The sequence below is a fragment of the Daucus carota genome, chromosome 4 (assembly GCF_001625215.2).
Source record: "Daucus carota subsp. sativus chromosome 4, DH1 v3.0, whole genome shotgun sequence".
NCBI lineage: Eukaryota > Viridiplantae > Streptophyta > Magnoliopsida > Apiales > Apiaceae > Daucus > Daucus carota.
In genome coordinates, this window is record NC_030384.2 from 9,811,832 (window position 1) to 9,829,097 (window position 17,266).

General features: G+C 37.0%; 3 protein-coding genes across 3 annotated transcripts; all 3 read left to right on the forward strand.

Annotated features, from left to right (window-relative positions):
• The first annotated feature begins 296 nt into the window (after positions 1-296).
• Positions 297-11,870, forward strand: LOC108192394 (uncharacterized). Its single transcript, XM_017372286.2, has 8 exons — positions 297-810; positions 1,644-2,963; positions 3,654-5,483; positions 6,104-7,192; positions 9,967-10,071; positions 10,158-10,247; positions 10,945-11,055; positions 11,141-11,870. The coding sequence occupies exons 1-8, from the start codon at positions 748-750 to the stop codon at positions 11,690-11,692; spliced, it is 5,160 nt and encodes a 1,719-aa protein (XP_017227775.1). The 5' UTR covers positions 297-747; the 3' UTR covers positions 11,693-11,870.
• A 1,716-nt stretch (positions 11,871-13,586) lies between these two features.
• On the forward strand, positions 13,587-14,753 carry LOC135152163 (protein FAR1-RELATED SEQUENCE 5-like). Its single transcript, XM_064091994.1, has one exon. The coding sequence runs from the start codon at positions 13,587-13,589 to the stop codon at positions 14,751-14,753; it is 1,167 nt and encodes a 388-aa protein (XP_063948064.1).
• Positions 14,754-14,818: 65 nt separating this feature from the next.
• On the forward strand, positions 14,819-16,504 carry LOC108203377 (protein FAR1-RELATED SEQUENCE 5-like). Its single transcript, XM_064091995.1, has 2 exons — positions 14,819-15,902; positions 16,188-16,504. The coding sequence occupies exons 1-2, from the start codon at positions 14,819-14,821 to the stop codon at positions 16,502-16,504; spliced, it is 1,401 nt and encodes a 466-aa protein (XP_063948065.1).
• The last annotated feature ends 762 nt before the right edge of the window (positions 16,505-17,266 follow it).

Below are 17,266 nucleotides of genomic sequence, written 5' to 3' on the forward strand. Positions count from 1 at the left end.
ATACTAAATTATTTAATAAATCATATTTCTTATATTATATTTAACAGTTTGGCTAGTGTGTGCCCATGGGCACATGCTAAGCGCAGAAATTTTTGTATTTGAGAGATTTTGATTGGTGTGGTTAGTGTATTTGCGGGGACCCACCATTAGCATGAGATAGGAGCCAATCAAAATAATCCAAGCACAAAATTTTCCGCGCTTAGCATGTGCCAATGCTCACGTAAAAAACTGTATATTTAATAGCCGATTCCGATTACTCCGTGGACTATAGTGGCCCCTGACGTTACACAAACAATGAGGACAGAAGAGTCTTACAAAAACAATACTCTATTGTTTTTACGTTCTTGATTTTACTTGCTTTCTTCTTCTCTTGTTCTTCTTTCCCGTCGATCAACACTTTTGTTTTCACATTCTATAAACCACCTTTTCACTGTGTTACCATCTTGGGTTTTTCTCTACCGTGTAAAGTTTTGATTTTTATCAGTCTTTTGGGCACAATCGTTTGATGGGCATGTAAAGTTTTGATGTTTATCCACATTTTCTGGAAAATTAGTTGATGGGTGTGTCACTTTTTATGTTAATTCACTCTTTTTTGTGCAATTGAATTGAATTCATTGGTTGTGTTATAGTAGATTGTAATCGGAATTCAAGTGTATTCTAATGTTAATGGTTTGAGTAGTTTGGGATTTTCTTGTGTCAACTAAATTGTATTGTCTTGGTAGAATGTGTGATTTTTCGATTTGTTGAATGATGGAAGAAAATGGAGAAAATGGGGATGATCAAGGCTCTGGATGGTTGCAAGTCAAAAAGGTTTCATTTTTAACTTTACTTTATGTGCTTTCTCAGTCTTTGATAATGTTGGATGAATCCCTTTGTAAATTAAATGGATACGAGCTTCAAGTTCGACTTTCTTTCATGTTTCCATCACTATCTCTGGCTTTTCTGTTGTACCCATTATTATATAAATATAAATATTAATGTTTACATGGTATTTTCAAGAGAATACAGTTCTCAGAAGAAAAAGAGTCCTGACATTTAATTTAGTTGAAATTAGAAGAACAAAAAATAGAAAATGGCGCAGAATGTATTGGTTCCCTGGATATATAACCAACAAAAGTTTCCATTTGAACTCTTTCCTATATATGGTTTTCTTCTAGCTATTTGCATTATTGAGTTTTGTATTCAGGTAATACTAGATGGAAGGTAAAGTTGGGAAAGGTCCTTTTAAAATGTGTTGACTGGCCTAAATTTTAATCGAACATGACTAGGTAAATTGATATAACTGAATTGTTTGCTGAAAGCTTGTCTTTTTATTGCTGCTGTAGCCTGTAGGTCTAGAAGTTTAAGTCAAGTGTGTGATTTAGATAAAAATGTTTAATTGGTTATGTCAAGCCTTTAAATCTATGGTCAGTCCGGTGAGTACTGTAGCTCGCTCGGGGGGGGGGGGGGGGGGGGGGGGTTCCATTGGTAAAATCCTAATATCTATTCAAAATTGTGTATTTCAAGATTTCAAGATAAATTAACTTTTCATGATTTTGCTATTTTTTTTTCCTATGTGGTTTGTTTAGAGGCTAATGCCATAAATTGATCTTAATTTGGATGTAATAAGTGGAGTACCATGTGCCTTTTTTCCTATTATTCAGAAGCACAGAAGTAGTTCGAAGTTCTCTTTGCATGGTTGGGTTGGAGGTCTATCAGGAAAGCCAGCTCCAAAAGCTTTTCAAAGTCAGCCATCTTTGGACAAAAGACGGTCAAGTATTGATTCTGGTTCTCAGAATTTAAAAGCGAGTGAAGGTTCAGTTGTACAAGACGTCAGTAATGTTGTTGATCATTCATCTGTTACAAATAAAGATTCCACACTTGACAAATGTGTTGTTAGTAACAAATGTGCTACTTCAGTGGTGAAAACTGTAGAAGGTTTAAGTTCTGATGGCAGACCTGGAGATGATCAAAAGATTTCTGGAAAGGATGTTGTCATTCAGAAGATCAAATGGGGTGATTTAGATGATGAAGTACTAATCATGGATTCAGGAAATATATATGGAGCTCATATCAAGTTCGGTGGTTTCGAAAATGATAATTTGGTTAGCAGGAAGGCTGAGACTGGTGCTGTTTCAGGCACATGTATGCCTTCTAGCTGCAAACCTGGAAAGAGCACTTTCATTACAGCAAAATGTGAGGATGAACACATGCAGAAGCCATTATTTTCACCTCAGGCTAAATCTTTCCAGGAAGAACTGAAAGAGGGGAATGAGGTAGCTTCCAATGAAGTAGATATACAAATAACATATGATCATAGACCTAGTTCTGCTAATGATGTTTTGGGCTCCGAGAGAGCAAACTATGTGCATACTAATAGTGAACCCTCGAATTCTTCTTGTCCTTACAATGAAAGTAGCACACCCAAAGTTGAAGCAGTATTAAATATGGAACCTTTGGCATCTGATGTCATATGTGAAACTGGTGCCGCAGTAATACCTGAGGTGGCTATTATAGATGAATCTTCAAGCACAGTGACAGATGTTGTACCTTCTGCTACAGCATTACCTGAGAAGAGTGGTGGGGGGAGTCCAAGACAATCTAACACACCAGAGTTCAACGAAGACTGCATGGATCTAGGAACACAGTTGGTAGCTAATGGATTCTCAGAAGTGCCACTTGATATCGGTAAATATGAAGCAGTTGAAAGCAAGGAGAGGTTTAGGCAACGGCTATGGTGTTTCCTCTTTGAGAATCTTAATAGGTCTATTGATGAACTTTATCTTTTATGTGAACTAGAATGTGATACAGAGCAAATGAAAGAGGCTGTTCTTGTTCTTGAAGAAGCTGCATTTGATTTTAAAGAATTAAAATCTAGAGTTGTGGAATTTGAGACGGTAAAAAAAGCATCTCCAAAATTAAATGACGGGGCACCAATGACACTAAAATCTGATCAGCGTAGGCCACATTCACTGTCATGGGAGGTTAGCATGTTTGCTTCATTTTTAGCCACTGTATGATGTTTTAATTGTTTTCTCTATGAAACTGTTTATGAAATAAATGCAGGAACATTTGTCTGATGCTAGGGTATTAAACAAGTATGTGGCGTACTCTATGAACAATACGTTGATAGAGCGTGGTATCATTATTTCTAAACTAACAGATGTCATAAATTTTGTAATGACAACATTTTGGGACCTGAAATCTGGTAGTAGGCAACTAATTTTTTGCTGAAATTTGAGGACCCTATATCTATGTATCACTAACTCCTATGGTCTGCTTCTGGCAGACTAAATATGTATTGTTTACATATAAGACTTTGAGCCTCCCCCACTGGGTGATACTACGAGTCAATATTTATTGTAAGACTCCTTACTCTGCACATATTAGAATTATAGAAAGGGAAGTTTGAGTACATTTTATTTAACAGCAAGAAAAATTCAATTCATAGAGCTGGGTCACTTTTAACTCCTTTTGCGCAGGGTTTGTGTTCCAAGCGTATATAACTCAATGAGGAGGGATTACATGACAAGTAGCAATTCTATCGCGAACTTTTGTCTTTACTTGATTTAACTAGAACTTGATGTATGCTTATGCAATGATTGGTTATTTAATGTTTTATTTTTATTATTCATAGATATATTGGGATTACAGCGTTTTGCTCTTGGCTGCAGGTTCGTCGAATGACAACTTCACCCCATAGGGCAGAAATTTTATCTTCATCTCTCGAGGCTTTTAGTAAAATTCAACAGGAAAGAGCTAAAACACATACATCTGACTATGCTGAACGGAAGGGATTTGATGATCTAGATAGACATCGTAGAACCATTAATATGTTGGAGAAGCAAACCTGTGGAACTGATACAATATCTGATTGTAAAGCATCAGCAGTGAAGCCAAGGAAGCAGAGTGGAGTTATAGCTGTTACCCAGGGAAGCTCAAGTAGAGAAAGGAGGACTGCTGATTTAAGCAGGTCCAACAAAATGAAGTCACTACAATATGGCCGTACTTCTATACAGAACGATATGGCCTCTGAATCAAATGAAGTTAAGTTAACTCTTAAAGATTGTTCATCTGTTACTGTAATTGGAAAGGGCAAGCGAGAACTGATCGGACCAACTTCCGAGGTGGAAAAGATTATTCTGAAAAAGGATAGGTTGTCAACTGATACTATTGCAGAGAGACATTCTAAATATATGGACAATCTCAGAAGACAAAATCCTCTTTTGGAAAGGGATAGAGATCAAAAAATAGGTTCAAGTATTGACTTGTGGAAATCCATGGATGCTTGGAAGGAGAAGAGGAATTGGGAAGACATACTTGCAACTCCTACACGTTTTTCTTCTCGTTTTTCATATTCACCTGGCATGGCAAGAAAGAGTGCAGAGCGTGCACGTAATCTGCGAGATAAGCTAATGTCTTCTGAGAAGAAGAAAAGGACGGTCGTAGATCTAAAGAAGGATGCAGAAGAGAAGCATGCACGAGCTATGAGAATTAGAGGTGAGCTAGAAACTGAGAGAGTTCAAAAGCTTCAGCGGACTTCAGAGAAATTGAACCGTGTTAATGAGTGGCAAGCTGTTCGCAGCATGAAGTTGCGTGAGGGAATGTTTGCTCGGCAACAACGAGGAGAATCTCGACATGAGGCTTTTCTTGCTAAAGTTGTAAGAAGAGCTGGTGATGAAAGCAGCAAAGTTAATGAAGTTCGGTTTATTACTTCACTAAATGATGAAAACAAAAAGATTATTTTGCGTGAGAAACTTCAGGATTCTGAAGTGAGGAGAGCTGAAAAACTTCAAGTTTTGAAAATTAAACAAAAGGAGGACATTGCAAGAGAAGAAGCCGTTTTGGAACGGAAGAAGCTCATTGAAGCTGAGAAGTCGCAACGTCTTGCTGAGACGCAGCGGAAAAAGGAAGAAGCTCTGGTGAGAAGAGAAGAGGAACGTAAAGCATCAAGTGCAGCACGTGAGGCAAAGGCTATGGAACAAATGCGAAGGAAGGAGGTCCGTGCCAAAGCCCAACAAGAGGAAGCAGAACTCCTTGCTCAGAAACTAGCTGAAAGACTCCGCGAAAGTGAACAGCGGCGTAAATTTTACTTGGAACAAATACGAGAAAGAGCTTCCATGGATTTTAGAGACCAATTATCCCCTTTCCGGCGTTCTTTACATAAGGAGGGGCAGAGTAGGTTTACACCAACTAATAATGGAGAAATTGATACAGCAAATAATACTTCAAGTCACATTGATGCTGTTCTTTCAACTGGAAATTCAGCACATCAAAACTCATTTAAAAAAAGGATTAAAAAAATCCGTCAAAAGCTTATGGCTCTGAAACATGAATTTTTGGAGCCTTCAGCTGGTCCTGAAAACTCAGGCAGTGGTTATAGAGCAGCAGTAGGGACTGCAAGGGCAAAAATCGGGAGATGGCTTCAGGACCTCCAAAGACTTCGACAAGCTAGAAAAGAAGGGGCTTCAAGCATTGGATTAATAACTGCTGAAATGATTAAGGTACTCTTATATCCGAAGACAATATCTGATAATATTTGTTTTACGAAATATGAGTAGGTTATAGATTCCCACTGAAATACAAATATTCTAGACGTAATAAAAGGGATGTCTAGACTGTTTGGGTGTAATAAAGGGATATCTAGGCTGTCTAATGTCTAACTGATATTAATAAATCAATTAAAATATATTGATATAGCTATGTAATCATCTAGTATGAAATCTGGGAGGATAAAGTGATGTATAATATATTTGGAAACTACAGAATGTGACAGAATATATTGTATAGGGATGAGCATGTGAGGGGCAGGCAGAAATTGGTTTGTCTTGAGAAATTCTTGCTCTTGGGAGATTACGAGGTCTCTTGAATACCTGGACTTTATCTTTGTGATATTAGAATCAATATGAACACACTCAAATCTTTATTTTTCCTTTTTGTTGTTGATATAGCTGCTGGCTTGTATTAAGGGTTCTTCCTAAATGGGCTTCTAATATTTGTCGTGAACTATGGTTTTTTTGTAATTATTTCCCAAATTACACCTAAAGAAGATATTTTTGTTGGTCAATGTCTCCACAATTTTAATGTTACCTATTACTTTTTTTGGAACAATAATATGTTATAGTTCCTGGAGGGAAAGGAACCTGAGCTGCAAGCCTCTAGACAAGCAGGTCTTCTCGACTTCATTGCTTCTGCTTTGCCAGCTTCGCACACATCCAAGCCTGAAGCATGCCAGGTGACAGTGTACCTTTTAAGACTTTTGCGGGTAGTATTGTCTTTGCCTGCGAACAGGAGTTACTTTCTTGCACAGAATCTTTTGCCTCCAATAACTCCCTTGTTGGCTGGAGCACTTGAAAACTATATTAAGATTGCAGCATCTTCAAATATCCCTTCTTCCACCAACTTACCATTGAATAGAACATTAATAGAAAATTTGGAGTCGATCACTGAGATCTTGGATGGTTTTCTATGGACTGTGACTGTAATCATCAGTCATGTAAGCAATGATGAGCATCAGCTCCAAATGCAGAATGGATTGCTGGAGCTTGTTATTGCCTATCAAGTTATACACCGATTACGAGATCTTTTTGCACTTTACGATAGACCACAAGTGGAAGGCTCACCATTTCCGTCATCTATTCTCTTAAGCATCAACTTGTTGGTAACTTTGACATCGAGATTCAGAACGGTGTCTTCCATTGATTGGGATTATTCTCCTAGTGGTATAATTCCTAATATTATAATTGAAGAGGAAAAACTTGCCGAGGTTTCCCTATTGGGATCTTCCTCTTTCTATAATTGTACTAACGATCATGAATTACCAATATCTGTTGCAAGTGATGCCCCATCTGTATCATTGCCAGAAGTCCCAGAGGATAAGGCACTTGATGAATCATGTCCAAGTAGCTTAATGGAAAAAGCCACTGATAAAAATGCAGATAAGGTTCAAAGTACTACCACTAAGATGGATATGACAGAAACTATCAAACCGTCCCAGAATCTAAAAGATGATAAAGTCAAGCCATCTGCTTCTAGAAAGGATGAAAAGAGTTCTGTGTATAGCGGTGCGGTGGAAATAAAGGAAGAAAGATTGGGCCTCAAACAACCTGTAGCATTTCTTCTCTCTGCTATATCTGAAACTGGCTTAGTCTGCCTTCCTTCTCTGTTGACAGCTGTCCTACTGCAGGCTAACAATAGGCTGTCTTCCGACCAGGTAAAATTTGTTCTGTATATAAATTTGCATAAGCATAGCCATAGGTACACACTCACATATAATATGTGTCAATATATTTAATATGTTTTGATTTGTATGTAATAACTTTCCATATAGTAACACATTTTTATCATTCTATTATTTTCTATTCCACCAGATCTTGTTATTTGCAAAGTATGGATTGCTCAAATTGTATATCTGCTTCACATTTTGTTGGGTTTCTTATTGTACAAGTATACCTGTGGTTATTTCAGTATGAATATACTAAGTTTATGTCTGATCTAGAAGCTTAGAATCCAAAAGTAATCGGGTCTTTATCTTTTTTAAATTCTTCTGAGGTAGAACTTTTTATCTTCAGCATAAACCCCATGTATAACTTGTTTTTCCAAGCCAACATGCACAAGATATGCATAAGTTATTATTGGTTCTAGTTTATAGTGACTACAAATGTCTGTACTGGTCCCTACTCAGTTAACTAAAGGGTTTTATATCAAACTGGCCACCGGTTGCGTCAAAATATCTCACCGGACTCATTTAAGCCACTAAAAACAAATGTATATCATTTTACCCACATTACTATTCATATCTTTTACTTAATCATTTATTAAAAATCAACCGTTTGCTTTTTTACTACGAAACCACTTCAAGTACTTTTATAATTGTCTCTCGGATTTATCAAAATAATTTGGGAATTTCTAAAACAACATAGCTAGGGTGATCACATAAATATATATTTATAGTTATATATATTTTTAACTACATAGCTATGTTGCTTTAGAAATTCCCCAATTATTTTGATAAATACAAGAGACAATAAAGAAATTACTCGAACTGGTTTTGTAGTAAAAAAACAAACGGTTGATTTTTAATAAATGATTAAGTAAAGAGGTATGAATATTGATGTGGGTAAAATGATATATATTTGGTTTATACCGACTTAAATGAGTTCCCGCTGAGATGTGTGAGTCAGCTGAGATATTTTGACGCAACGGGTGTCTAGTTTGATATAAAACCTGTTAACTAAACAATGTGGATAATGTGTCCGGTGTCTCTCTTAAAATTCTAATAAAATAACTTAAAGTTTGAGTTCTCATCATTTTAGGAAAATTAAGATTAAAAAAGATCATATCTTTGTATTTTGGAGAATTCCAATAATACATGTATGAAGGGCGCAACTGATATTGAATAAAATTATTTAGCTTTTACAAATAATTAATTAAAGAGTTTTTAGCACAAGATATCTATTTTATTTAGCATTTACAAATATATAATGAAGGAGTCTTTAATAAAATCTATCAATTCTAAATGTAGGTCATCCCAAAGGGGAAACATTAATTTGATTTTAAATGCATATAATTAAATTTCAGCTTCTTCCATTCTTATTATCAACGGGTTAATTATCTGATTGGGCACTCACTTCACACCAATATATCATCCGGAGCACTCTTGAATTTTCGGTCTCATTTGAAACACTGTTTTCAGAAATTATATCAGTCTTAAAAGTAAAAAAGTTAAATTCAAAAACAAATCCACAGTTTGAGAAGTATTACTCAATGGAGATTTAACAAAATAGGCTATAGAGATCATTTAGGTACGATTAATTGAATTTCTGCGTTAAAAAAATGGCTATATATGGATTATTAGGGTTCTTCATAACCCATCTCTTCCACCATCAATTTTACCCATTTTCTGGACGCGGAAATTCAATTAATTGTACCTACATAATCTCTATAGCCTTCTTTGTTAAAGCCCTATGAGTAACACTTCTTAAACTATCGATTTGTTTTCGAATTTAACATTTTATTCTTAAGACCGATACAATTTATGAAAACGGTGTTTCAAATGAGACCAAAAATTCGAGAGTGTCCCGGATGATATATTGGTGCGAAGTGAGTGCCCAATTAGATAATTAACCCTATTATCAAACAAGTCAATATTTTTACTTGATTATCCGAAAACCAACATGTTCTTTTGACTTGGCATCTCCCAGGACCCCGGCAGTGATTGTAAACTGAATATAGTTTTATAGGGAGATATGTTTCCTCTGTATTCTGCCATTATGGTTTAGTGCCGTTTTAACTTTTAATTGCAGTATTTTTTGATCCATATAGAATTTAGGGTAATGGTCCAGAACAGTCAAATATCATATCAGGAACATACTACCAGCAGAAAAAAAAAACCACTGGAAGGTAAAAATTTAGGGTCAATGCCTTCTAGCGGAAAAAAATTGCTGGTAGTATGCTGCAAAATTCATATGTCAGGGACCTGGACCTTAAAACTTAATAGTGAAATATGCAGCGCTATTTTACAGCTTCTTGCACGAGTGTTCTTAACTGGGGTTGGTTTGTTTGACTGTCTACTTTTCTGTTGCTTTTTATCATGTTATGTGTAGAAATTGTCTACATGTCCCCTTCGGTGTTTTTGCTTGTGCTAAAAAAACATATGTTGAGTTGATATGCATCTGGTTGTATTTGTGTAAAATTACTAGCACTAAAGAAGAAAGAATGAAGATGTTAGCACGAGTAGGGATTTCTTCACTCTTCGGTTGATTTTTTTGTATAGAAACTGTCTAAATGTCCCTGTCTGTTTTTTCTTATGCCAAAACTTATGTTTAGTTAATATGCATCCTGTTATTATTGTGTAAAGATTACATGCACTAAAGAAAGAATGAAGACGTTTTACAGGACTTTGCATAACAATTCCCATCCCAAGGTGAAGGTTGCTCCTTAGTCCTTGGGATGCTTAAATTACAAATTGCTTGTATGCTTTGTCAGGGATCCTATGTCCTTCCATCTAATTTTGAGGATGCGGCAACTGGAGTGCTGAAGGTGCTGAACAATTTAGCTCTAATTGATATAAATTTCATTCAAATGATGCTAGTAAGTCCTATTTAGCTTTTCAAATCTCTCCTTTCTCGTATTCTGTCCCGTAATATTTCACCTTTTCTTTTATAATAATTTAATAGGCCAGGGCAGACCTAAAAATGGAGTTCTTCCACTTGATGAGTTTTCTACTTTCTCATTGCACAAGCAAGTGGGGTGTTGCTAGCGATAAGGTAGTGCAAAGAATTGTCACTTCTATCAGTCTTTCTTATTAGTAGTCTATTGCAATGTTAAATTAACTAGTGTGATCAGTGTTCATCAGATAAATCAATTATAGCTCAAAATATAATAGATTGCAAGGACTCTCTGCTAAATAATTAATATGCTTTGGCTTAAATAATTAATATGCTTTGGCTTAATCATGAGCCACCTAAATGACTGAATAGTTTCACTATTGAAGAGAAATATGACACTTCACTTTAGAATGTTGCCAGAAGATCATTACTGGGAATGCCAAGTTGTTAAAGTTATATTCTCCTTACCTATCCCAAAATGCTTTTTGATCATTTTAAGTTTACAATTAGTGAACCAGGCCCATCATCTACATGCAAACTGGATTTCAGTTTCGGTTTTACTGTTTTAAATAATAGCTGGGAACGATGGGTAGGAATCCGAATAAGGTTCCTAACATGTGTTGTCATTGTATCTAAGATATCTTAATCTCCCCCCAGTCCAGCCTGTATTTCTTCAATATATTTTCTCAAGAATTTAGTTTCAGTTCAATTAGTGTAGTTAACATTAGTATTGCATATCATTGATGGTGGTCATTAGTGACTACTGGGTACTATTTGTTTTAGTTGGAGACGGATGATATACATATTTGTAAGAGATATGGCCAACCTAGTAATTAATTGTATTTGTTTGTTTCAGATTGGATTGCTTCTGTTTGAATCATTACTGCTTCTCAGCTACTTTTCCTTGTTCCATTATGAGAATCAAGCTGTTTTACGATGGGGAAAGAGCCCTACCATTCTTCATAAGGTAATAGATACGAACCTTCTTCTCTGATGCTTCTGACTTTCTATATTGTTGCTAAAAGATCTAAGAGGCATAGTTGGAAGAACAGGTGTGCGATCTGCCTTTCGTATTCTTCAGCGATCCAGAATTGATGCCTATCTTGGCGGGGACTCTCGTTGCTGCTTGCTTTGGCTGTGACCAGAACAAGGACGTGGTTCAGCAAGAACTCAGCACAGACATGCTCCTTTCCTTGCTCAGATCATGTAAAAACGGATTGCCTGCATTTTGTCCGCGATCAGTTATAGAAAGTCGTCCTGTGGATGAGGTTACTGACTCTATTCAGTTAGGACCTGAAATAAGAAAACTGCAGGGTGATATCTCGCAACGGTCAAATCGTTTCAATGTAAGAAGCAATCGAACTCTTGGGAAAGGCGGGGGCCCAGGAAATAGTGGCAGAACTCTTAAGATGCGAAACACAAGAGACTTTAAACCGTCGAAATCATATGAAGAAAAGAGTTCAAAGAACGGTCCATTAACTTCACAGGCTCCATGTAATTTAATGCTGCACTCGAGGTTCCCAGAGAGCTTCATAAATAGAGCAGAGCAATTCTTTTGTGCAGATGTGACCACCAGTGTGAGTGAAGAAACAGCAGTACAATAACAGGTTCTCTTATGTCCAGTATCAGGTATTTGTGAAACAATGGGTGCAAATATCCACACGGTTGCACAGTTTTGATTATGAGAAAGCTGTTAAATAGACCTGGAATTATGAAAAAATATGTATACATACATATCTTGAGTCTTGACCAATTAAACACGTAAAGAAACTTTACAATTCACTAAGGCTGTGTTTACATGGATGGAATAGAACGAGATGAGGATGGAATGAAAAATTATATAGAAGTTTTATCAAGGAAAAAAAAGTGTGAAACAATAATGACTAAATATAGATGAATTTAAATTTCTTGTGATAAAAAAACATGAGCGAAAATGGAATGAGCATTTTTTTTTAAAACACGTGGGGTAGAATTCTAGGTAAAATAGTAACAATGAAATGAATAAAGAAATGAAAATTATAGATATAAAACATCATAGTAGAGTATAGAAATATCCAACTGTTGAATGTTACAACCCAATAATGATTATTTCTTAAAGAAATTAAAAAGAAATGATAAGTAATTCTTAACATTGTTGTTTGTTGGACTGGGGTACAAGGAAATGATCAAATGCAGAAGAAGATAAGAAAGTCGGAGTATTTGTTGTTGCTGGAAAAGGATTTTGAGGAAAATAGAAATGTAAAGAAAAGATAATAAAGTCGGTGCAAGAGCATCTCCAACCATTGAAACCCCTTAGCTAAAAGTTGAGTTGACATACTAAAAATAAAAGATTTTAGCCAACAGCTCGAAAAACACATACTCCAACCATACCCAGCTATTGTTTATAATTTTAGCCAACCTCCTATGGATGACTGAATTTGTCGAATCTCTACAGGTCTGTAAGAAATCTGTAGGAAGATTGCACATCATTTATTACCATATTGAACTGATATATTCTATTTTAACAATCTAAGATATTAATAACATATCATTTTTAAATTATAGCCAATACCATTGAAGCAAAATGTCTTAGAGTCCTTAGAGACCACAAGATCTACCGTTAAAATAATCTGGCAATTAATGGACATGATTAAATATTTTTTTTCCAGCATTTATTGCCCTGCATTTCTAGTAATGTAATATTAATAATTTACACTATTCTTGTCCTACATTTCTAGTAATGTATTATTAATATCCTTGTCCTGCATTTCTTGTTTTAGTTTTAATTCAAAACTATCTTTATAATTTACACTATTCTTATCATACATTTCTAGTAATGTAATATTAATAATTTGTCCCGCATATTTGTGATATATCTAAGTGTTATTTTGCCTTGCAACAAAGAAGTTCTGCTTGTTGTTCACCGATTTAGAAGTGCAGGACAAGATATGGAGAGAAATCGAACGTGCAGGACAAATATCTACAGCCCTTGGATGATTAAGAAATAGATGGCTGTAATTAAAGTCTCTAAAGCCTCCATAAAAATCAGTCTCCATAGAACTTTTCTCTCTCTCTCTTTCTCTCTCTCTCTCTCTCTATATATATATATATATATATATATATATATATATATATATGGGTCCTGTTCCCTGACATGTGGTTGTCAGGGAACGTTTATGTAACAACCTACTCCCCAGCCGTTGGATCGACGATCCAACGGCTGGGACAAAAGATTCGGTTTTTAAGTGTCCGCGGTTATTTACCGCGGATACTCCCTCTATCCGCGACTTTTCTGCGCGGACATATACCCTTTCCGCGGTTTTTTTCCGCGGACATTCCAGAATGTTTTGCACGCACACTTGATAACCTAGGTGATCAACTTCACTTGTGTTCATCTTTTTTTGGAAAGTGCACAGCTGATTTTGTGAGTCTTTTAGGCAAGAATTTGATCCATCTTCCATCTTTGTCTTGGGTAAGCTTAATTTGTAGTATTGTTTTGTTGATTTTTCTTGTGTTGAGATGGATAAAATGTTTGCAAGATTTGAAGGTAGAAAAAGTTTGAAAACAACCAAAAATGTTGATGTACATAATGACAAAGTTAAATGTGGTAGTAATAGAGATAATATTGAGTATGTTGAAGTTGTTGATAGTGATGGCGAGGAGTTAGTTGTTAGTGAAGAATTAGAAGAAAGTGAGAAATTGTATGATGATATAGGTAGTATGCATGAAAGTAGTGGTAATTTGCATGATCATGGTGAGGATAATGTTGATGTAGATGACCCGAACACAATTCCCTACTTGAATCAACAATTTCCTAATTTACAAGCCGGGGAGAATTTGTTTAGGGCATATGCTTTAAAGAATGGTTTTGCAATTAAGATACAAAACACACAGAAGCGTGCGAAAGATAAATCCATATATGGTCGAATGTATGTTTGTAATTTAGCGGGAGAAAATCGTGGGAAAAACCCCGTTGAGGACGATGAAATTTTGATTGGTAGTGTTGGTAGCGTTAAAGGCAAACGGCGTAGAGATGTGCTTCCTAGGAGTGGTTGCAAAGTTAGAATGTACTTGGTTAATAAGAAAAAAACAAGTCATTGGGAGATAACCGGTTTGGAATTAGAACACAATCACCAAGTTGTTACTCCTTCTAAGATGAGTTTGATAAGACGGGAGAGACGTGTGACTGCGGCACAAAAAAATTTGATCAAGAGCTTACATGTTTCGGGTGTCCAACCAAGACAACAAATGAATATATTTGGAAAAATGCACGGAGGAGCGGAACAAGTAGGTTTTAACAGCCAACATTTAAGAAATGTCGTACGTGATTTTAGGAAGGACAACATGGGAGTTAATGATGCTCAAGCCGGTTTGGATTTGTTGTACCGTTTGCAAGAAGAGAGCGGCGGTAAGTTTTTCATCAAGACTCTCCTCGATGACAAACAAAGATTGAAGTGTCTTGTATGGGTCGATCCCCGCTCTTTGATGGCCTACAAAAACTTCGGTGATGTGGTTGCGTTTGACACTACATATCGAACTAATAGGTATGCTATGCCGTTTGTGCCTTTCACCGGAGTCAACCATCACTATCAATCAATACTTTTTGGTTTTGCCCTCGTTCGGGATGAATTGAAGACAGCTTTTGAGTGGGTTTTGAGTAGAAGACAACTTTTGAGTGGGTTTTGAGTACTTGGCTAGAATCAATGAAAGGCAAAGAACCCTTGGTTATCATAACCGATCAAGATCAAGCCATGGCCGCGGCTATTGAATCACAACTTCCGAACACATCACATTTGTTATGCTCATGGCACATTAGCAACAAATTCCCCGAGAAACTTGCAACATATTATTCCAAGGAAGGGTTTAAATTTGATTTCAACAATTGCATATATCACTCTTTGACTGAAGTTGTGTTTGAAGATCGGTGGAATGCTTTGGTTTTGAAGTACAATTTGGAAGGCAATACATGGCTTCAAGGGTTATATGCTTTGAAGCATAAGTGGGTCGAGGCTTACACAAGAAACACTTTTTCTGCGGGTCAAAAGACCACATCAAGAAGTGAAGGAATGAATGCATATTTCGATGCCTATGTTGGTTCTTGCACTGGTTTGAAAGATTTTGTAGAGGGTGCACAAAAAGCTTTGGAGAGGCAATTCATGCGTGAGAAAGACGAGGATTATGTGACGTTTCATAGAAGTCGTTGCATGCAAATGAAAACCGCTCTGGAGCACCACGCAGCTTCCATTTATACGAAAGAAATGTTTCGAAGATTTCAGGAACAGTTGGTTGAATCATCTAAGTACTTTGTGGAGAAAGATAGAGATCGGTCCTTGGAAGATGTTCAAGACACGTTCTACAAATGTTATAGACCGTTGATGCGTGCTTCTCAGAGAAACACGTATCTTGTATCATTCAACAAGGTGTCATTATGGGGTTCATGCATTTGTAGAATGTATGACAATGTTGGCATACCATGCCGTCACATTATTGCCGTCTTGACGAAGAGGTGTGTGGCGGAACTACCGGAACATTTTGTGAAACGGCGTTGGACAAGGGACGCCAATAGAGTTGATGGCAAGTTGCCATATCACACGTCCGAATTTCAATCACCATCTCATGAAATGACTCCCACGGAAAGATTCAACCACATGACATTACTTACCATGGCGTTTAGTCATAGTTGCATGGCATCGAAAGAGCGGTATGAGTATGCCGTTGGGGTTATTAATCGGGAAACGGAAATACTTGAGAGCATGCCCGTTGACGGGGTCGAAAATGAAGGAGGTGAATTAAATCCAAAAACAACTCAAGAAGGTGGTGAGAAATTGCATGAGAGTATCCTTGACCCCTTGGTGTCGAAAACAAAGGGACGGAAAAAAGAGCACCGCTTTAAAAGCCCCGTTGAGGAACTTACAAAAACAAAAAGAAAATGCCGATATTGCAATATGTTGGGACATGATGTTAGGACGTGTCCCAAAAAAAAAGAAGATGATTTAAGAAAAGCTCAAACTGGCCAATTGTAATTCACATTTTAATTAAATTTCTCTTATGTTTTAGTTGTGGTTTATTTGTCCTTCGTATGAGTTGGTGTAACTAACTTGTTCTTTGCTGGATTTGTAGGTGAAATGGCCGACGGTTCGGATGATGAGTCAGTGTCACACGTCAGCAACTCAATCTCGGACTCGGAAGAAATGTGTGATTCACCTAGTTTTAGCTTCTTGGAGGACGCGATTCGTGAGCTCGACGAACTTGCAGAAATGTACGAACCACCATCCCACTCGGAAGAAATGTGTGATTCACCTAGTTTTAGCTTCTTGGAGGAAGCAATTCATGAGCTGGACGAATTGGCACAGATGCACGAACCACCTCCCCAATTGGAGGAAGAAGACACCGAGTTGTACCCGCCTGAGGAAGCGGCCTACCGGTCAAGAAATTAGACCGAAGCTTGTCAGTGGTGTGCAAGCGATAACATGTTCGAAAGGGTGGCTTATAACTTGACCCCATATTTTCTACCTATTTTGAACTTGGGTAAGGACTATCCCGATGGGCCAAACAAAGTATCGTTGTGAGATGGTGGTGATATTGTGACGTGTGATAGGATAGCCGACATTATGAAGTTGAGGCCTCGCCCGGGTTGCACGCGTGACCAAATGCGAATTGAATATGTCAAGGGGTGGGTGTCCAACCTTCGTGGTGATGATACGGGGAAATGGATAACGCGCAAAGAACCATGGAGCAAATTTCGTCTCTACGATGGGTCTAATAGCATTCATGTCACACTATGGAATGATCACAATACGCATGCCAATGTGACCGAAGGTGTGCTCCATGAAGGTTGTGTTGTTGTGCTGTATTGGGTGGCATGCTTCATTAGAGCCGATGCGACGCCCGGGCATTCCACACACCGACTATCGGGAGGCTTCTCCAACATTTTAGCAGTGTTTAGATAGTTAGCTTCCCCGTACCTGATTAATGTTGATTTCAGGTTTTATATGTATTTTTGTGTAATCGCAACAAAATAGACACCGTTCGATGTATTATTGACATTGAAATGACAATATTATGTAGTAATTTCTTTGTTAGTGCTAACATTGTCAAAATGGTACGAGGTCTTATCATTACTTCAATTATGGTGTTTCTAGTCTATTGTAATTTATTTATGATTTTTGAACGTGTCTATTCGCGGCAATATGCATGCA

Coding starts and splice junctions, on each gene's coding strand:
- LOC108192394 (XM_017372286.2), top strand. CDS start 748: ATGATGGAAGAAAATGGAGAAAATGGGGATGATCAAGGCTCTGGATGG. Junction 2,964..3,653: donor CACATTCACTGTCATGGGAG/GTTAGCATGTTT, acceptor TCTTGGCTGCAG/GTTCGTCGAATGACAACTTC. Junction 10,248..10,944: donor GGGGTGTTGCTAGCGATAAG/GTAGTGCAAAGA, acceptor TGTTTGTTTCAG/ATTGGATTGCTTCTGTTTGA.
- LOC135152163 (XM_064091994.1), top strand. CDS start 13,587: ATGGATAAAATGTTTGCAAGATTTGAAGGTAGAAAAAGTTTGAAAACA.
- LOC108203377 (XM_064091995.1), top strand. CDS start 14,819: ATGGCCGCGGCTATTGAATCACAACTTCCGAACACATCACATTTGTTA. Junction 15,903..16,187: donor TGGTGAGAAATTGCATGAGA/GTATCCTTGACC, acceptor CTGGATTTGTAG/GTGAAATGGCCGACGGTTCG.